The following is a 22,455-nucleotide window of genomic DNA, read 5'->3' as shown; positions in this document are numbered from 1 at the left end:
GATGCTTTTTGAGCAGAACCTGGCGCTGGGCTCTTTCACTTTTGTTAAATGTGAAGCCTATCTTGTACTGGGATGTGAAGTCAGGGCAGAAGCATTGCTGAAGTTGCCTTCTCTCAGCAAGAGCGCTTTGCTATAAGTCAATATGGCAAATGAATAAGCAGCCAGGTTAAGGGGGCTGTACACCCCAAAACAGGGTCTCAGGGTAAACTGTTGTGGTTAGGGAAAGAGCTTCGGCTCCTTGACACAAGGCTAGTCTGGGGGCTTGTGCTGCCGGGTGCTGGTTGTGGGCAGGTGTCACAGCGCAGGACTTAGCGCTGTGTCCCCAGGGATGCAGAGCTGTTCATGCAGCCCCATGGCCCAGGGTTGTGACCCCCTCTCAGCTGGATGCCACGCAGGATGGCTCTCTGTGCTCCTGGGTGCAGGGGGGATGCTGCGGTGCCAGTGTGCAAGTCGGATGGAAGGTGCCTCTAAAAAGCTTGACCTGCGGCAGCCGCCATGGCACGGTGGCACTCGGAGCATGTCTCTACCAGCAACCACCCTGAAAAGCTGTGCAGTACCAGGCATACGGGAGACAGGCATCATTCAGGAGGAGGCATACGCTTGCATTCATCTTTCCTGGGGTGATATAAAAGAGTAATCAATCGGTATTGTTTGTGATGTTCGAGGTTTGAGAGGTACTCTGAAATATTCTGTGCTAACACATTAGAGTTCTCCATATTGCCTGTGGGGCTTATTTTTCAAAAACTTCTGGAATGAGTGAAGTGCTAATTAGAATAGGTGTTTCGTACATGGTGAGCTTTGTGGACTATGCAGGGAAAGGTCTGATTTTCCTCCTGAATTAAATAGGTACCTAAATGCAGCTCTTTGTTCTTGCTGGTTTAGAGACAGGGTGAATAATTTTCTGGTTTATGGACTGCAATTCTTTAAATACTTTAGTTAAAGCTCTTGACTTAATCACTTTGGGAAAGTACAAACACCAAAATTCATTAATTTCATACATATGTATGAATAGAAACTTGAGGGCCATAGGCAGCCCTGTGGTCTGGTGATGGCAGGAGCGGGTGTTTTGGAGTGATTTGGTTGCCTGTTGCTTTTCACTGCTTTCGAGCGAAGGGCAATCCAGGAAGCAAAACCTGCATTTTTCTGTAGAGTGTTAGAAAAGCAGTGTAAAAATTCAGGTGGCTTCAGCGACAGCAATGGCCCCAGTTTACTGGGAGGGGAGGGAGAGAATGATGCCAGTGCCCTGGTCTCACTCCTGCTGGGTCTCCTGCTGTAGCTGTGGCTCTGTGGTTGCACAGAACCTTTCTTCCAACTTACAGCTGCACCGGGGCTCTCACCGTGGTCTGAATTTGTCTTTCATGTTTTAGTTACTCCTCCCACTGCTTCCACACCTATTGCATCTTTGCGTGGGCAACAGGGCTGTCCCTTGGTGCTATGCTGCAGTCCTGGGGCACAGAGGTAAAGAGAAGCATCACAGGGGTTGGATTCTTGACCTTTCTACATTGCAGGGAAGTAATTGCTGCTGCTGGCCCGTCACCGCAGTGCCAGCATGCTGCTGAGGCTGCTCAACATGGCTGCAACCTCTGGAGAACCCGGGGGATTAGTCTGTGTTGGAAGAGCCCATCAGCACCCTGGAGTTGCCCCTGGAGGGCAGAGGACAGCGTGCTCTCCTCTCCTCCAGCACCATCCCTCTCCTTCTGTTTAACCAGGCCTTTTACTTAAATAAATTGAATTTTTTTCAGAAGTGTAATCACTAAATATCCTTTCTTGCTGTCCCCAAAACTTGCAGTGTTTTGTTGCAGCATTTGTCATGTTTGATAGATCATCTTTTTTCATTTTTAAGCTTGAAGTAGTTGAAAATAGAGCAGGTCAGCAAGCGGCCACATCACAGAAAGCCCTGTCACTCCTTCTCCTTCTCCCTGCTCCCTTTCTTGTTTATTTTTTCAGTTTAAATATCTTCTACCTTTAAAACACTTACAACAGTTCATCTGTGGAAGAACGATAGCTTTCTGGATCAGTCTGCATCCTTATGTGGATTTTTTTCTGAGAGGGATAGCCACTCATCTCCGACAGGGATATTTGGGAAGTTCCTGAGTGGGAGTGGAAAGTGGTGCTCCAGGCCCCTGCGTGTGCAAGTGGGAGTGGGTATTTGTGCACTGGTGTTCCCCCAGCTGTTTAAAAGAGATATATTTTTACCTTAGAAGCAAAACTCTTCTTATCGATTAATTGAACTGGCAGAGTGATTTATTGCCCTAGAGGCACTAAAGGCAGGAGAGGACAGAACATGATTTTTAGATTGGCTATAATTCAGAGATATTGCTTATGTTACTGTGTCTTGACAATGTATTTAAAAAGAAAATTACTCTAAGCTTAGGTACCAGCTATGGAGATAAATGTGTGATTATGTCATTGCTGTTAGAAATATCGAGAAAAATATTCTGGGACCCTGAAGGCTGGACTAAGCATGCCCGCGCTGGCTCCAGGAGGGTGATGGTCTATGCACAGCCTACGGGTACGTATTTGGGCAGTGGGGAGAGGCTGCAAGGGAGAGGCCAGTCCTGGGTGCTGAGCAGGGGACCTGCGGGCTGTCCAGCGAGGGGCTTGGGGCACAGGTGATGTTTGAGTCCCGGCCCCTCCCGAAGCACAGCTGTTTCTGTCCAGATGGTGCACTGGATTTTCCTTTGGGAGTAATGGCTAATTAAAAAGGCTCCCTGTTTCAATGACAGCCGTGAAGGTAAAGGTGATGTTCAGCTCTGATGTGATAGATGGAGAAACAGCCTTGGGAGTCCTTGAGTCTAATAGACGTGGGGGGTGGGAGCCCTGTGTGACACAGCTGTGGAAGTTCTCTTCAAGTCCTCTGTTAGTCATGAGAGCAGGCTGCCTGCCTTGCCTGTGTGGCCTTTTTAGCAACAATTACAGAAAATATCCTAGGCGTCAAGGGGACAAAAGAGGGAAAGGACTCTTTTGGAGACTTACAGAAGTGAACTATGAAGTAAATCTCTAATGAGATCAGTCATCCCTGGGCATGTCCAAAGCCTTCTCTAACTTTGAGCTCCATGGCAGTGTACCAAGAAGCTTTTCCCCTTCACACCAAAGCTTCCCTCCAAGCAAGGAGAAATGTGGAGGGCGACATCCTCATTAGCTGAGGTGTGCTCTTCTACTTAACGTCTCTGCAGTTCTGGCCCTGGTTTCTGCTGCAGCAGTAGGGTACAGAAAGAGCATAGCAGCTAAGACAGAAATATGCCTGCGGCTTTGCCTGTCCTTGCCTTTGTAAAATGAATTTGGAGACTTCCAGTAGGGATCATAGCATGTTGCAGACATAAAACCTGGCCTGAATGCTTGGATCATTATCAGTACAGACATTTAGCTATAATAGAATTGAAGAAAAAACAGTATTTGTACTTGTAGAGGGAGTTACTGGCTGCATGTAGAGTTAGTATGTCTAATCAGTAACTGCTGCTGGTTTCTGGAGGCCAAGGCAGATGATTTGGGTTGGGCTTCAATACAAGGTGTTGGGTATGTCTATACGTTTATATGACACCCAGGAGTATGTTGTTGACTTGTCCAGTGTGAGTCAATGTGGTCATGACACCTCTCAGCAGATGGAGGCGGAGCTGCTGAGACATGTAAGGTAGAGAATGAGTGGCAAATGATGTCAGCTGGTGAGAGAGGACCAGAAGTAAAGAGGAAAAAAGAGGAAGACAAAGTTCTGAGGGACAGAAGGAGAAAACGGGGAATGGAAGATTCAATCCGCTGAAAGTCAGCAGCACTTATCTCAGAGGTAGGATTAAGAACAAGAGCAGTGGGGAGCTGTGAAGGAAGAGAAGAGATTCAGGATAGATCTGGTGGTGCTGAGGGCACCTGGAATGAAGAGGAGGCTAAGCATGAGATGTTCATATTCAGCAGAGACAGCACAAATCGGACTGAAGCTGGTCTTTGGCAGAGATGAGAAATTCTTGGCAATGGTGGCTGGCTGCACTTTCAGATGGGAGACAAAAAATATCAGGGAAGAAATGGGGCCATGCCTGAACTTCTGCCTCAATTCCTAGCAGACAGGTGTCCACACTGGTACTAAATTGTTGACAGTCTTATCACCAAGGCCATGAAGTAGTAGGTAGATATATGGGCTACAAATGTCTCTCCTGTTTAGGGGAGGGTAGTGCAGTGAAACCTCTGCAGTTTGTGGGGACTTCCTAAAGCTACTGAGCAGAGAAATACCTGGAGAGAGTGAGTCCCAGAGTCAACATTTGCCACTGGTTAAGGAAAGGGCTGCACCAACATCTGCCTATGGGGCTTTACCAAAACTCCTCCCCAAATGTGCATTGCTGATCACGTGCAGGCAAGCTTGCTTACAGCAATGCATGGGAGTTTGGAGCAGCGAATCTGCATCACAATACACATCCAGCTTCCTGTGCTATTGCACAGGTATGAAAAAGTAGATAAAAAGGGGTCTTAAGAATGGTAATGCAATGCAAATGCTGTACTACTGTGTTTAAAAGAGAAAGGACATGTTATTAACAGAAAAACTTAGACTGGGTGAGGCTATATGGCTTCAGCACGCTTCCCTGTGATACTTCTGGGTCTGGATCAGGCCCATACTCACATTTCCAACCATGAAAATGACAGCTATTTAAAGAGCAGCAAATATTTTTTGAGTATTAAAGATGCTTCAAATTTCTTATGTGTTTATTGTAATGAAAAATGATGTTATTAGTTCAGCTGGTTGAAATGTTTTACATGGAACATTAATCTTCTGAAAAATGAGGCTCTGCAGAAACTGACTCAGGGCCTACGAAGGCAAATTATTATTTTCTGAAGAAAATGGTATTTTAAGGAAAAAGAGAATATTTATTTTAAAAAACGTAATTTTTGTGTGAAAAATATCGGTAGTTTTCCAGCCAGCACATCTTACAGTGCCTACAGTCTGTAAACTGGTGATTTATTTTGCCTAACTGAAGGTAGGGAGCATTTTTCTGTTCTGTTTGACGGGGGATGGATCAGGCCCCAGAGGAGGCTGTCTGGTTACCATTATTTCTACACCCTTTATGATGTTTCTGAGACATTGTTTCTGTAAAGTATACTGGAAATCAGATTATGCCCCCTTCACTCAGCTTGTGAACAAAGCTTTCTAGGGCTAGTTAGAGCTGCCAGGTGCCTTTTGTATAGATGGTGCGTGCTCAGAAGTTGTCTCTCAATGCTGGGACCCCGGCCACCTCAGTCCTGTGTCTCCTGGGACTGGAAGGAGAATAAGAGTTCAGGCTTCTCCAACAAGGGAGAGATGTCTCTTCATCTGTGTAGCCTCATACACCTTAACTTGCCTATACGGAATGTGGTTGGTCACCTACATGTATATTCATAAACTGTACCCCTCTTTGGAGTAAGAAATCAAAATGGAGCGTTCCCTTTTTTATAATGGAGTAGTTATTAATTAAACCTACTCATATGCATGTAAAGAATTGTTTGTTGGTGTAACACTTGAAGCCTGTCACTCAAAATTAACACAGACTATGTACAATTGAAAAAAAAAGATTTTTGGATATATATTTTATTTGACAGTGGTTTAGAATATCATACAGTAAACAAGATTTCTGTAAAAGTTAATTTATCCATAGTGGTGCGTTTCATAAAAATAGTTGCTCACTTACAGCCTTTCTGTGACTATTAATACATGGAATTATATTTATAGAGATAGAGCTGTACAGGGTAAATTCACAGCTAACACTACACAGAAATATTATTTGGAATGGGGTTTAGATGATGTGCTGTCTTCACAGGTTATCGATTACAGCCGCATAAAGCAATTACTGCACAAGGAGTAGCTGTGAACTGTGCAAATTAGAGTTTATGCAAGCATAATCTCAACTGTTTTTCAGATTTCATTGTTTGCTTTCTTTATACATAAAAATAAGATACTGGGACGTGCATCTACACTACAGAAGCATTGTCCAAAATCAGATTCAATAAATTAATGGCAAATTATATTGGATTCTAGTTCAGGGGATAAAGATTTTTGTTTTTTTTTCATTAAATAAGAGTTTTATAAACAGCTACATGGGCTTGTGCTTTTTTAGAAATTATAAATGGATTTTTCTTTCTAAAAAAAATTGTTTGAAAGCTGCAAAATCCTTGACTTGAGGCTTTTCAAATAATTGGACAGGAAGAAACATGCCTATAAATTTCTCAGTCCAGTGCAATGTTTGAGACATAGAGTAATGTGCTAATTTCTTGGAACAAAGCCAATCTCAATCTAATTTTTCAGCAGAGCATGTGAGGAACTAAGATTGCTAGAGAACATCAGTTTTTAAATATGAATTTTCAACAGTACTTAGCTTTATGATTTTTTTTTTAATTACCAATGCATTATTGCCCAGGATTTTGTTTTAATTTTGACAGACAAATAAGCATATGCACACTTACGCAGACGCACACGCATCTTTTTGAAACAAGATAATGACTGATTGACTGAACTGGGAGTTATTTCCTGTGAAGGCAGACTGGAATGTTTACCTGGCACTTAAGGCTTGAAATTCAAAATAGACAAGCAAGAAAGATGAAAACAAAGACGACAAAAAAAAAAAAAATATGGAGGTAGGGGAGAAATGGTAAAATGGAAACCATTTTAAAAATGGAAATATATCAAATTTACTGAATGAGGACACCAACAACTGTATTTCAGAAACCAGTCTAATTACTGTTAACACGTGCCTTAGAGGCACCTGCTCTGCCAAACTGAGGGGAAGAGAGGTGACAGTGTCCTAACTAAATGTAGATGGGTATGAAACATAGCACTGTTGATAAGTGAAGCTCTCATTTTCTGCAGGAGGGAAAGGCCTTTCCTTAAGGAAACTGCAGCTTTTTCTCTGTAGCACTCTTCCTTTCATTGCAAGGGCCTTGCAGACTTCTGGGGTTTGAGCCTGACCAATTGGCTTGTGTGCTACCTCGCAGGATTTGGGGAACCTGTAATAAATCACTTTTGAGAATAATTTGCAAGTACAACTCCACCCTAACTCCTTTCCAATGTACAGAAATATGGTTTGTTCACAAAAATGGCAGTAGAAATGGTATCACAGAAACTAATCCACTGGATTCCCCACTCCTCCTGTAGTGCCCAGTGAACTATGCTACAGGGTATCACGTGGACTATCCCAAAGCATTAACAGTGGAGATGTGTCATGGGTGTACAGTTCCAATGATGCTTCAAAGAAACCCTTTAACCCCTGTCTAGATATGTCGAGAACAATTTATTTACAACATTTTAGCTCCATGAAAAGATCCTCTCTCGGTTTCAGCTTACTCCGTGCAGTTTTATTTAAGGCGATGTTCCAGTTTGTGATTGCTCTAACTTGTTCCAGTTTCTTGATATAAAGTTTGAATGAAATCCAAGTCCTTCATGCAGTGGGAAAAAAATGCTAAAGCTACACTGCACTATCCTTCTCTGATGTACTGTCCTTCATATTGTTTTGGTTTCTTCCATAGCTGCCAAAGTCCCTAAAATGGAACTGGGACTTTAGGGTCGATTTTAAATCTCCGTGTTGACTATATGCTTTTGAACTTATTAGATACTGTGCACATTGTCATGGAATTACACACTAATGTTTTCATTCCTCAATGCTTTGTGTATATGTGTGTGACAGTTAAAATAAATTAAAACAAACCAATATGTGAGACAAAAACTAAGAAGAATGTTCTGCTTCAGTTTGAGACAGTTAGAGGGCAACAGTCCCTTGCTTATCTGCTCATGGCAGAAGTACCAGACTTCAGGACGCTAGGTAGCTTATCTGAGCCAGGGATTTTCCATGGCCCTGGGGAGACCGTTGCCTTTCGAACTGTGGTGTTGGTGCCGCGAGTGCTAATGGAGTGGAGATGTCCCTTCCTGGGGAACTCGCTGGGTTTCCCGTCAGGGTCCCTCTGGCTGTGGTCCATATCAATTCCAGGCGAGCTGCAGCGGTTCCTACTGTACGCCTTGGTAGCACCTGTATCAAGCTTGACATGGTCGGATGCTGCAGCTGACTTCTTCTCACTAGTATTTGTGGATTTGTGATCTTCTTTTTTGCTAAGAGATCCTCCTCTCTTGCTTTCCGGCTTCCTCAGCCTCCCAAACTGTTCATCACTGGTTCCAGCACACACGTGCTCTCTCGCGCCAGCCTCGATCATTATGCTGTGTCCCACCACTTTGCTTTCTGAGGTGGGCCTGCCACCATCAGTGGTCTTATTTTTGCCTTCTGAATATCCTTTCCAAGAAGCCTCTTCATGCTTTGACCTGTCTACCTTTTTAGGACTTGCTGACCTTTCTCTTTGTTCTCCTAACCTTTTCTTTTTGTGACCGTTCACCGAAAGCTCCTTTGGTTTCCTTACATCGTGTTCCTTCTTGATATCCCATGTTGGCTCTGGGCTTATCTGGTGAGAAGGGTCAGAGGGTGGGGCTATGTGTGATGAAGATAATGGTGAGATTATGTCGTCGAGGGAAAGAGCTACTTCCGGCAGACCTGGGGAGGTGGCAGAGGGAGCACTCCAGGAGTTTGGTTCGTCTGTTATAACAACAAAGAGAAGGGAGTTAAGGGTGTATTCAGCAGCACAGAGCATGTATTGCATGGGCATATGTATTCTGAGCAACGTCAACACCCAAACCACATACCAGACTTAAACTCCTCTGTGTTAGGTTTACGAGACTTAAACCCCTCTGTCTTAGGTGAGGCAAAACTCTCAGGGGAGTCAATGGGGAAGAAAACAAAAATAATCTCCCTCCCCCCAAAAAAAAATTCAGGAGAAGCAAGAACCACAGGGCTGGTAACTGCAAATGCTGGAAACCCTGGCCTTTTTTTCATAGAGATTCTGCTTTCCTCTGCCTATGTTAAATTATTCTTAAAATAATAGAGGCACGTGCTCATGAAATCAAATTGCCTCTTTTGTAGCCGTATAATGGATTTCTTAGCTGGGCAATATCAGCGCTGTCTCTGAGGACAAATGAGAAGGACTTTCTGCCATCTATTAAACATGTCCCTACAAGCATATAATAATTGACAGGAATTTGTAGCTCAGATAAGGTCATCATTGAATTTTGTCTCATATTTTTTCTAAACAGATATAATGTTGCAGTGTTTATGGCCCCACAATTCTTACAGGGTACTTACAAAGCTCTGCCTTTATATCACAGCATCAGCCGCTGAGTCTCCTGGCTGTGCATTTTGAATTTCTCCTGGTTACTTAGCCTCAGCACAATATGGTTGGATTGTGCAAATTCTGTTTAATTTAGCCAAATAGACATCTCCTTTGCTGAATCATGATGATTTTCCTAATCCATTGGTGCAAAACAGAATATTCTGAGATGCTTTTCTCTTGCATACATGATTTCTTTTGATTAACATTTGGCAGACAAAGAATCCATCATGACTAATGACAGCACAACTCCTATTCTAACCTGTCTACTTAGAGGTTAGAGAAATCACTGAACTTGGCTAATGTTGTTCCCTATTTAGCACTGTTGCCTGGCTCTGAACGGTATGAGCAATAATCTGTCAGAGATGAAGGACTATCTCAGGAATCCATGGAAACGAGGTGGAACTCGTGGCAAGAGCCACATATTTCATGGGGGGAGAAAATGTAACCTTCTAGCCGAGAAACAAGCATGGACTTCTGCGGGTCAGGACCAGTATCTCTCAGTGATATCAACTGTCCTTTAAATGATACATTTGTTTTTCTCAGTGCTATGGCTGCCCTCGAATTATCATGAAGATGCACATCATCTCGAAAAATGGAATGGGTTTTACTGCCCAGCCTGGGATCTGCAGCTTGCTTGACTGAGATGGCACTTTTAAGTTAATAGCTTGATTGAGTGATTGCTGTCTTGCAGATAAAAATAGGAGAGACAATAGTGAGGTGGGTGATGTAAAGGGAGGGAGCAGCACGGTTAGCTGAGGAGCTATTTATTTTCCCAGATGGTGTTTGTCATATGCTTTTGCATAATGAGCATATGCGTGGAGAGGATTAGCATTTGAGAGGGGAGAAAGTACAAGTTCTGTGTAAGACAAATAAACTTTGAGCTGGGAATCTAAATGGGCTGAGGGTCTCAACTGAATTTTTTTTTTTTAAAAATCACACTTTCTTACCCTCCAGTTAAGGCTGAGTAATGTACCATCTGCTCCCTGCTTGGCACTTGAGCAAGAAAAAATAAAAGGAAGGCTCATGCATGTAGAGTGATCAGCTCTTAGGAGCTTGCCTACAAAAAGCATCTGCTTTGATGGGCTGCTTCTTCACTTCTGCTCTTCAGTGCCGCCCCCCTGGTACAGGACCGCAGGCTGTGCCTGACGGGGGAGGCGCAGACCCTACCCCAGCTCTTTTTAGATCTGAAGTCCAGGAGATCCCATTTTCGTTAACACTTGAATCAGGGACCATGCATGGGGTCCAAGTCACTTTGCCTGGTTCTCTAAAACTATCCTGGGACTCCCTTGAGCAGCATGAAGCTGCCTGTGTGCACCAGTGAGGTACCTGAGCTAGCACTAAACAAGTCACCTTGGGCCTTAGAAAATTGAGTTTGTGCTTTTTATGGCATTGTCCCACCGCCCCAGGGTAGAGGTGGTGCCGAGCACTGACCTGACCAACATATTTGACTTAACTACTGTTTTCTTTCCCAGTTGTCCATGAGATGATGTTTTTTACTGAGTAGCAGTGAAGAGCAGTGGGCCATTACCAGATCTCATGCAAGGCTCTGAGAGCCTCTGAAGTTACAGAAATAGCTTGTTACTTTGGGAAGTATCAGCTGCACACTGGTAAAAACATCAAATGGCCTGGAGCAGCAAGATGCTTTTGGGTAACAAGATTGCCTCTGTGCAAAATGTGCGACTATGCTCAAATCAGCTGTTTCTCACCCAGGAGGACAAGCCAGGTGGCCACCATTCAAAACCAGAGCGGCAAACACTTCTCACAGCTCCTCTGAGGCACAAAGGGCACTATTGTACCAATTATTTGTGGGACACTCAAAGGAGGAGCCCTGGGGGTGAGTGGCCTGCTGTTTTATTCCCTAGAGATGAGAGAACTGATTTATTAATGGACTGTGCCCGTAGAAATTTTTTTTTTTCTATTTTCTTTTTTGGAGGGGAGAGAAAAACCACCAAATGTTGCAGTGAGAAATCATAGAGTGTTAGAACCTACTTCAACAAAAGTGAATCATTGTATTTGTTACATGCAATGATATATAGATATCTAGAAACTAGGACATGCAGTATTATATGCATTACTGGATTTCTGCCTCTCCTCCAGAAAACCTTAAGAAAAAGACAACTTGGCCAAGTAAGCCAGAAGACTTGTAGCCACAACTTAAAGGGAAGTTTGGCTGTGGGAAAACCCCAGGTGGGCCACTGGCTGCAGTTTGTTTAAAATACTGTGCCTGGCCCTCTTGCTGGGGAGGCACCTATATCGGCTGTATTTCCAGTGGCTGGGGGAAAAAACTGCCATGAAATAAAACTATCATTCATATTCTGTGACAACATCGTACTTGCAAGTAAGAACTTGACAAAATGACTTTCTATAAGGTTCAAGTACCATTGATCTGAGACAGCCAAAGACCAACCTAACCTGCTTTTTCTTTCAAATGAAATGAAGTGATGTAGAAAGTCATCCTCAGCCTTGGTAGACGTTAATGTCAACAAGGCATTGTTGCAATATGTCACTGGCTAGTGAGGAGAATACTGATGTGAGGGTGTTGTAACTGACTTTCCTCTAATATTTGAACATTATGGGAAAATTTCAAAATGACTAGTGTAGAGCAAAGTACAGTAATGTAAGTAATTTGTTGTTCTAAAGAAAAACCTTTTAAAGAGCTGTGTTCAAGCCACAAGGGTTCATTTGGACTTGTTCAACCAGCACTACAATGATTGCTTTTCCATAACAAATATAAACAGGAGAAAAATGCAAAATTTTATTCTGTACAGCAACTAAAGCAATGATTTCTCTTTATGCTTATTCTGAGGTTATCGCTGCATTTTGGAGACAGTTATTAATAGTTCTGAATAAATAATTTTTTTCTGTAGTTTTTAAGCGTTATATAAAACCTGTGTATTAAGTTTGAACATAACCTACTTTTACTGTCTGTTATTCCAAAATACCTCAAAACATTTTGCAAACATACTAAATCAGAGACAGGGCAACGATTTTACTTTTTTCTCCTTTCACCTCTGGGAGGAACTGAAGACAGTATTTGTTTAATAGAGCATGAACTACTAATGCCCAAACAGCTTACAAGCGGAAGTGAAGGATATTGTATTCGGCTGAAACTTCTGGAGAGATTTAGGGATGATGTAGTTTTAAATTTGTTTCTGACTTTGTCACTCTGGGTACCATCCCTACTGTGGGAAAAATTGTTTTTCAAAGGTATACATCTCACTGAAGGCTAAGAGATGCTTTCCTCCCTTCTTTGAGGGGAGAAAATCTCCCTTGACCTACTAATTTAGACAAGATAAATGAGCTGGGAGCAGCACTATAATCTGTCACTGTGATGGCATTTGATTTGGTGCAATTTAGTAGGTGTTTTCTGGGTAGCTTTTAGTTTCCACAAGCTACTGTCATGCAGGTTGGCGGCATTTCTCCATGGGATGTGTAAGAATGACTCACCTATGACCTGTTTCGCATAACTCCCAGGCAAAGAGTAAATTGCTAACGGAGTAAGAGACACCACAGACACAAGACTTGACTGTGTAGGAGGACAAGTAGGAGATAAACACAGCCATTTTGGAGGAAGAGTGACAAGGGGAAAACATCAGGAGCATTCTTCTGTCTAGAGGTTTTTTTGTTTGACGTAGAACTGCCATATATGAGTTGTTTGCTTTGCTACGTCAGCTTACACATGTTCAATGTGTTCAAGTGGAAATGAGGGTACTACTCCCATGTATCTACTTACTCCTCTCTTAACTAAAGCCTAGTCTTCTACCTGCATCCAGTGCTTGCTGATGGCTTACGTTGAATCACTAGCAAAACAAACCTGGCTTTACTGCTAAAGGAGAATAGAGGTGTGCCTGTCTTACTTTCTGAGCATTGCCTAGGTACTAAGTCAGAGAAAAGAGCTCAGCCTACTGATAAGTTTGTTTAATTTCCTGCAATACTTATGCTTCTTAACAGGTTGCCCTTCTAAGCTTCCTCAGGTCTCGTCTTGCTGTGTTTATCTGCTCTGCCAAGATCTTAGGTCAAGGGAGATTAGACCTTGGATTTGTTACTAGGTTCTCCTTTTCATCAAAATATTTTAAGTAATTGCTCGGTAGTTTATCAAGAATTTGGGATTTTTCATCAGACAAAATTAACCATAAAGTACCAATATTAATTTATTTAATATTTAATAGTAATGTTAAGAGTAAAAATGACATATTTTATTATTTAAGTACAATAAAATCTCAATGTCTTTTTAATTTCCGAATTATGTGCATAATGAACAATATATTAAAGCTTTGAATGCTTTCAGTAGTCTCAATGAAACATTTCCTGAAATGTCTAAGCAGCTGTTTTCATATCTTCCCAGAATTATTTTCCTAGGGAATCAAAGAGGTTTTGATTAGATAAAAAATATGGTGCTTTATTTTTTTTTTCCCCACTTTTTGTCTGAAATTATGTATTGCCAGAAGATGGCAAACAGTTCTTACAGATGCTGCTAATAACGAAAATGGGACAAATTGTCCCCTAGTGAGTATCCACTAATGTTGGCAGTGTTACACCAGGAAAGCATTTGGGTCTTTCTCATTATAGCTTGACATGTCTGTGATGTTCCTGATTGCATTGGTCTCCTGCAGCTTGTCTTTAACACTCTCCAAGGAGGGATATTTCAGAATATTTAAAGAATCTTTAATCTTTCATCCTGGATCTTCCACAACCCAGACATACAGCACCCTTTGCCTCCTGAAATAAATGATTCTCTGAGGTTTTGATGGTTAGGAAAGCTCTTGGTACCTTCTGTCCAGCTGTCAATCTCATGCAAACATGACATGATATGCCACCCTTTCCTCCAGCCTCTCCTGGAAAGTGAGTGGCAATGGGCTCTGCCCCCACCTTACAGGCCCCCCATACTTCTGGCTATAAACTTACACTTCTTGTTAATTATTCAATAGTGCTATGTAAACATTTTCTCACAAATTACACTTTGCTTGCCTTAAAATTACACTTTGCTTGGCTCCCCTTCCACTGCTTTTATCCATGTTCAAAACCCTCAACACCAATTGCTCTGGAAATAAATATCAAAGGATTTAGGCGCCTTCTGCCGTGATATGGTCCTTTGTTTGGTCAGTCACCATGGGCACATCCAGGTGGGATAGCCTTTTCATCATTCGCATTGCTCTTATCCTTTTTTTTTAAGCTATGATGGCAGTGTGCTCTGGGTGCAAAATGTTGATTCTATGTAAAAAAATGACATACATGCCATATAAATTTACAAAAATAAATCCAGGTTATGTTTTCCTTTCCTTCCTGCAGTTACAAGTGATCTGTTTGGTATTGTGCAGTCTTGTTTCTGATGCAATGAAAAGCTAATCTAATTTCTTGCTATCTTAATGTAACCACATTCATTATACTGCTTGCCTGTTTGTACTCAGTAATGTCATGGTGACTCTGAATGTTTATAGTAGCTTGTAAATGTAACTTTGCTTAAGAGTGGAATTTTTCTGCTTTCTAGTAATTTGTTTTCTTTTGGCTTTGCACATTTGTTTTTGCAAAGGTTGAGGATGGTGGGTCAGGGTAACCAGAGTTAGTTAATAAAAAGTCATGAAAAATTACAAGAAAACAAACATGCATCTGAGTCCCTGCATCTTTTATTTCTGAATTTTGTGCTTGGCATTTTCAGAAAGGTAGAATGATTCGTTAAGAAAGACTGATGTTTGGAGTATGAAACAATGTCAGGCCTAGTCTCTCTGTCACCAAAGTCATTGTGCATTTTTATTTTTGTCACTGGTCTGATATTGGAAGAGGGGGCACTACTACTACTGGGAGCTATTGGTGGCATGGTTTCTGCTGATGTCCACAAGAATTGAAGAGATGTGACTGTAAATGTAGGGTAGATGAGGAATAGTTTTATCTCCTCTGTAAACTTTAAGCATTTAATTTTACATGCAGAAAATTCAGAAAATTCAGTTATTGACCTATTCCAACATCAGGAAACACAGCTCTACTCCCTGCTTTATTCGTTTCCCAGTGCCATTTATACTCTGATGCCCTGCTTCTTTTCATGTTACTGATCATTACTGATGAGCAACAATTTAGTTCCTTTGGGTTCATTATATCTGTCTTGCATTGTATACTTCACTTAGATATTAAATGGAAGATGCCCCAAATATTTTTACAGCAGAGATGGTGTTCATAGACTCCTTGCAAGGGCCATCTGATGAGACTTTGAATGATCTCAACCCAGGTGAAATTCACTTTCATCACCATTTCTGTACTCTGCATGGATGTTTTCTAGAAAAAGTGCTTTCATGTTCAGAGATCTAATTTGAGAATTATTGAAACACACTTCAGAAAGAGCAGATTGTTAGTTATGCTTGGAAGACCAAATCTGCAGAAGCTCAGGAGATTATATTGCTTGTTTTTGGAGCTAGGGGAACTAAGGGAATGGAGAGAAAGGGAAAATTTAAACTTAGTGCAGAGATGACAAAACTGCATATTGTGACGAAAAAAATTAAAAAACCCTTTAGAAAAACACTGAATGTTTTCTTGAAACAAGAAAGTCACACACATTGATTTGTGTTGGCTTTAATCTGTATAAAGCGCCATGTACGAAAGCACTTTATTTTTTAGGTAGTGTATTTAAAGATGGCTAATAAAGAAACATGGGAAGTGATTGATCTGACTTGAAGAGTTCCTGTTCTTATTCTGCTGTTTCTGATTCTACACTATACCTAGTGCATCCTCAGTAAATCCCTTTCCCTTAGTTGTTTAATTATGGCACTGCTTCACCAGTATTTTACTGTCCTAAGCACTTGAGATAATAATTTAATTGCCTTACAGAGTCAGAGAGAGAGGTGTCTCAGAAGACCTCTGGAAATAGGTGTCTGCTCTTCTGTTGAACATGTGCAATGTTGGGGAGCTCCTTCTGGGAAGCCCTTTTGGAGGCTGTGGATCAAAGGTGAGCAGATGGACGTGGAGATCTACACTCATCGCCCCACACCAGGCCCTTTTTAGCACACATAGGTCACTGCAGGAAAGTGGCCTGAGACCTTTCAGGTTAATACAGGAGATGATAAATGAATTCAGAAACACTCAGGGTTTCTGCCCTGGAGAGCAGGTGGACCGGATTGTCTCCAGGACTTGGATGATCTTGGGGTGCTGCATCTAAGTTTAGCCCTCTCCTGGTTACCCTGCTGTTGTTCACCCCTTAAATATAAATCACATCCATAAGCAATTCAGTGTGATTTTGTAATAATGCCTAAGCACTTCATCATTTGACTCTCTCCAACATCAGTCACACCTTACAACAGGACCAAGATAATTTTAACGCTGCCCTTAAAATAGCAAGAATAAAAAAAGGTAATTTTTCTATTCAGGAAAAAACTACCTAAAGTGCAGAATGGGAGAGGGAAAAAATAATCAACAGTCACACTTACAAACAGGTTATATTTCACACCTGAAACAAGTAAATTAATTTAGTAAATCAATTCACTAATTTACTGTAATAATCTTCTAGCTGTGAATCTTAAGGCCTGATAATTATGAATACACAGTTTATCATTCATTCCAAGACCCATTTTAGTCTGCTCAATAGATATGGATCTAGTAAACAGTCCTTCCATTAAATATTTAAACCAATGATCATGATCACTAATCTGAGTGAACCTGGTAAATTTGATTTTTCCTTGAATCAAGTTAATGTATCCGCATAAATGTTATAGGATTACTCACTAATACTGTGAACAGCTGAAATGAGAAGTTGCAGTCTGTACAGTGCTTTTATCCTCCATAGCAAGCTCCTCACCGTTGCATCAGTGTTAAGTCTACGGACAGCCTAAGTGCTAGTCTTGAGTGATGTTGCTCTAACTATGCATTATCATTCGCTCACTAGGTCCTTCAGGAGGTTTGGTACCCTTTTTGAAGTGCTGAGCATCTCATATATCTATCAGATCAGAGGCAAAAGAACCTCATCCCTTCAATAAAGAGGGTTTTATTTTCTCTGTGTGGTCAGGCAGTAGAGTAGAAGCTGCAGAAACCTCAGCAGTTCTCTTCCAGAGCCATGATGGAGCTGGAAAATCTACATTGCAAGTTACTGTATAATTAAAAAAGATAATGACTTTAAAATTAGTTTTTATTAATAGAATTAAGCCACATTAAGTCATAAAAGGTGTTCATAAATATGTTAATAGAATGTGTGGTTTTAATGAAAAACATTCTGCAGAGACTGAATAATTTAAGAGTTGGATATTACACACTTAATTAAACTTAAATATTAAAATTATTAATTATCACAGCTAAAAATGGGCGTTAACAGTAGACATCACATCCTGTCTGGTCAATGAATAGTTGTCATTATTAAAGGTATGTAGATAATATATAAAATTTATTTAATAAGTGAGAAATTCAGAACATTTTGACTGTATATGAAATGCCCCTAGAAAGTTGTTTCTGGCAGGTGCTGAGTGTTGGCAGTTCTCACTTAAGATCTCAGCAGGATCTTAAGCAAAACATATAACTTGGTTTAAACACATCCTTATTTACAAAGCTCATGAATCAGTATTCCCGTCCTGCTTAGGGTAGAAGCTGCAGAATTAGTTTAGTCTCTCTTTAGCAAACTTTTTTCCGACTTGAGACCGCTGGGCACTGAAGGTGCAGAGCTGACCCTGGGACCACGCTTGCTGTTGGGGCTGTTGTGGTATCTGATATCTTTTGGATGCTGAGACAATTTTCTCTGAAAACTGTATAATGAGATGGAAGTGCATGAATAAATGAATGTCACATTGTAATATTCAGCTCCTAATGAGTAAACACAATCTACATGTTGTTAGAAAACCCAGATGTTTAAAATTCTGGGTTGCATGTGTGTAGCTCAACAAAACAGAACATGCTCTATGGTCATGTTTGTTAGGCGTCAGTTGGAGAGTGACTGTTACCTCATATTTTCAAAGTAAAAAAAAATGCATTTCATTTTCTGAGGGTTTTTTCCCAAGCTAGGAGTAACAATCTGTAAGAAATCTGACAGAGGCCGTGAGTTCTGCTAACCTCTCCCCGTGGTCGGGCCACAGAGCATCAGCCAGAAATTGCACCAAGGGATGGCGGAGCGAGAAGGGCAGAGGCGGGACCAGCTGCAAGTCCCTGTAGGGGCAAAGCTTGCCTTCTTCTCTCTAATGGTTGGAATAACACTTTTTTTATGTCACTCTCTATGTGACTATTCAGACTCATCCAATTTCAGATGCCAATGACTAGAGTCATAAGAGGCCCTGTTAGTTTAATTTAGTCCTGGGTATCATAGCACCAGGCTACTGGCAAGGCTTTTCTGATACAGCTTGATTGCCTCTTGTTGTACTTTTATATAACTTTTTGTACTTTCATGGCTGTGCTTTTGTCCCTAAAAGAGCTGATGGCTGTTTATGGATTCCTTTAAGCAAGATAAAAAGCCAGACTTTTTACACCTGGATAACCACAGATCAATTAAAAAAAATCATGTAAATGAGTTCAAAGCCATTGTATCTGAAGTTCAGCTGATATTCTTAGAGATGGAGTCTTTGTCGGGGCGTACAAAGATAAAACGTTCTTGTTCCTGTCAAGCCAGAGGAGGACACACAATAGTTTCCAAGTCCTTCTAAAGAGTATGAAGTTTGACCCCTCCAAATCACTATTCACTTGAAAATGTAGGTAAGTGGCTCTGCTCACCTTTGGGGAAATGCATGCCTTTGCAGAAAACTGACTGTGCTGAAGAGATGTGGAACCAGTTTTAGACACCCTGAAGCTGGGCACTGAAGCAGTTATTGCACAGCCTTCATGATGAGAATTATTGGGCCAGGCCATGGGAATAACAGTTTGTGCCTTCATACTGTCACTTTTGATATGGAGCTTTATATACTAAGGATGCCGTCACAGGTGTGTAGGGAAGCTAACTCTGATTAAAAACAAGTTGGAGCGAGGCAGTCTTGCTATTAACTGGGTGCCCTTTGCATATTTGAAAATGAGAGGGACTGCGAAATGAGCAGCAGGAGAGGGATTTTATGGGATGTTACGCTGCAACAGCAGAAGACTGGACTTAATCTTACAGCAAATTGCAAGGACACAGTAAGTGTTACTAAATTCTTATTTTTCCTATTTTTCTGGATTACATGGGGAATGGAAAAACTGATGCTGTGGAGACAGACGGATGGCTGTGTTCTTTCAGGCCGTGTATTTTGGGTGCTTATCTTCTAATATCATCAACTGGATGGAAATACAGGAAGCCACCAAAAAAAATTAGAAAAAGATTTGTAGGTGGGACTTTTCCCTTCTTTGGCTGGTAAATCTGCTTGCCAGTTTATGTGAACAAAACCAGGGATAATGTTTGTTCATCTGTTTTATTCACTGTAGTTTAGCTGTAATTATCTACACTTTACACCATATTAGTAAATCTACTCTAGAATATTATATTGTAGTAATTAAGCCTTAGTAATAAGAGAACTTGTTCAACAGCCTTATTATTAAATCTTTGCTCAGATGTGGGGGGGACACTGCCAATTTTGGTGTGGATTATAATGTGTGTGGATTAGCGAGGTTCTGCTTTAATAAGAATACTGAGTAGTCAACTAGGAATTTTAATCTTTAAAGTGCTTTTCAAGCATTAAATAATTAATCCCCATAACACTCCCATGAGATAGGTAAGTAAATATTTCTATCCCTGTTATACCGACTGAGGAAGCATGGGTTAGAGAATTCAGCTGGACTGTCCAAAGCCACTGGGAGTGTAATTACCAAAGCAATGTTTAGGACTATGAAAAAGACTCAGTATTTTTGCATTTAAAAAGTAAGGAAAAGGTATTGCTTCCCTGAAAGCTCAAAAACATTGCCAACTGAAAATGTCTTCCCATGTGTCCCTCTTTCTTTCAAAACTGTGTTTTCTATTTCTATGCCAAGGGATACCTATGTAAAAGGTCTACATATCTTTTCAAATAGAAATTTGCTGTAAGACAGAAATAACTATACACACCCACGTATATGTACACATACACTGTTATTTAACAGAAGGATGTTCTACTTCCTTGCCAGCTGCTACATATTTGTTAAATACTAAAGACATGTTTGTAAAGCAAATTTTAATATTCAGTTTTGTCCTTGAATAGTTTTTACCCATAGCAATAAAACAGCTAGAATCTTTGGGAGCCCATATTCAAATTGGCTTATGGTTTTAGACCAATTTTATTAACCAGTATATTGATTCATTTAGTTAGTGCTTTTTTTTTTTTTTACACACCACAGGTTCCTGAAATTAAGTTGGTATTGCTAGAAATAAGAAGGCGGTATTGGAAATGCAGCAGGAATATGAATGAATGTTTGCAGTTCCACCAAGGTGGTCACAGAAGGAAAGGGCGCTTTTCCAAAATGACTATTGATTTTTGCACTCACATGAGATGAATGATGTATGGGGTAGTTCAAGTTTCGAATAACACCCAACCTCAGCTCTAGAGATTTATAAAATGAGCATTAAAAATAGGATGAATTGGATTATCTGATCACTACTCTGAACAGGTAGGAGTATTTGGCATAAATGCACAGGCCAAGATGCTTTAGCCATTTATTAGACAAACATAAAAGCTTCAGACACACTAACAGAGTTAAAGAACTAGAAAAATGCAGTTTGCAGCTGACTGGAGATTTCTGAAGGATTTAACTGTACTCAAACAATAAAAACACGGTATAAAATCCCAATTTTTCATGTATTTTTGCAAATACAAATGCAGTGGTCACTACTAAGGGCTACCAAACCCATGGTGCAACAAAACACAGGCACATATCACTTGATTTGGATGTACTTTCTAAACCACCTTTTAGCACCTGCATCTCTCCTGTGCTATATCTAGCTTCCTGTGCTATATCTAGCTTCAAGTAAGCCTGCTGATCATCTTCCATAAGTGATTATTTGTACAAAATGGAACAACTCCTGTGGGAGACATGCAGACTCATAACAGACTGCACTATGATGTTATAGTAGGGGCCTCACCCAAGACATGCTAGAATGGTCGATATATCTGTTCTGCATCAGGAAATTTGACTTACATCCTTGGTCAGTGCTCTAATAAATGGTAGCATGGCCACAATTTGGTTGGGAAAAACCCCATTGCAAAACTGGCTCTTTAGGAAAATCCTCCCCCTCAAAACTCTTTCATTAGAAACACCTGAAATTGAAACACTTTATAACACACATATTTTCATTTGACCTGATATTAGTTTTTTTACCAATCAAGTATTTCGCTTTTGGTGTTGACCCAAACTAAATTGCTTTTGATTTTCTGGATATATTTTACCGGAAAAAAAATTCTGTCCTAACACTTCCTGCCAAATAAATAATCAGAACCATTCATGGCTGAGTGACTGTGCAAAACTAACTTTAGCTGTATTTATAGAGGATTTATGTTTCTACTTATTTGAAGAAAAAAGACTTATTTCCTGTGTCCATTGTGCTATAGGAGGAAAAACAAAGATAATGCATAGAAAGCTATGGTTATAAATATCTAACGCTTGTGGTGGAATGGCAGTTCACTGAACTTCCTATGCTTGACAACTGAGACTTGTAAAATGGCCCTAATGGCAGCCTGGATTATTTTAACCTCATGATTTCTCTAAACTACTTTTAGTGAAGTGCCAAGGAGAACAAAGCAGAAGTAAGGTGGGAATGACTGCAAGAAATGGTGCAATTCAGATTTCTACATAGTGCAGAAACTTCTTTGTTGCTAGGAGGTCTCCGATGGTGACACACACACTTGAAAAACATGGGTACAATTTTCAAATGGCCTCTAGATGTGTCCAGCTCTGCACTAGCAAAGTATAGGGACGTGTTTGTGTTCAAAAAATTCTTATTTATAGACACAAATTTGAAATAAGCTATAACTGGAAACACATGCAAGCAATCAATTAGATTACTCGGATTTGCATGCACAAGACTGCTACCTTAAGCACAGCTTAGTGCCTGGCTGCGGGGGGCAGGAATTCTGTGGGCATCCCACTGGAGGAGCTGCTCGAAGCTCAAAGGGTAGGAGGATGCCTTTGGGTATAACTCTCATTCTCTTTCCAATCTGTCTACTTCAATAGTGTGAGACTGGCCTTATAATTTTAGCAAATATACTACATTGTGGAAAGTCTACAGCAGACAGACTGAATGCATCTGAACACTTCTATGTTTTCTGTGATGACAGCAATCAATAAAAAACAGGAAAAATAAGTTTTTCTTTTCCTTGTCTTTCCAGGTATCATTTCTGGGCCATGACTCTGTATTACAAATTTAAAGTATCTGAACAATCTGTGCAGCTGGATCTGATTTAT

At 40.7% G+C, this 22,455-nt stretch overlaps 1 protein-coding gene across 17 annotated transcripts in view; it reads right to left on the bottom strand.

Moving 5' to 3' along the window:
* Positions 1–5,527: 5,527 nt before the first annotated feature.
* Positions 5,528–22,455, bottom strand: part of MAGI2 (membrane associated guanylate kinase, WW and PDZ domain containing 2) — a 756,464-nt gene continuing 739,536 nt past the window's right edge. For 14 of the 17 annotated variants that reach the window (XM_087764995.1, XM_087764994.1, XM_009462907.2 and 11 more), the window contains one exon: positions 5,528–8,528. In XM_087764995.1, coding sequence (XP_087621121.1) covers positions 7,729–8,528 — 800 coding nt within the window. In that variant the 3' untranslated portion in view covers positions 5,528–7,728. The remainder of the gene's footprint in view (positions 8,529–22,455) is intronic. The other 3 variants (XM_087764990.1, XM_087764993.1, XM_087764992.1) reach the window with 2 other exon arrangements.

This window comes from Nipponia nippon, unplaced genomic scaffold (assembly GCF_047370975.1).
Source record: "Nipponia nippon isolate SJK-2023a ecotype South Korea unplaced genomic scaffold, ASM4737097v1 scaffold_3, whole genome shotgun sequence".
NCBI classification, from domain to species: Eukaryota; Metazoa; Chordata; class Aves; order Pelecaniformes; family Threskiornithidae; genus Nipponia; species Nipponia nippon.
Note: the sequence above shows the minus strand (reverse complement) of the source record. Positions and strands in the feature narration are given on the sequence as shown.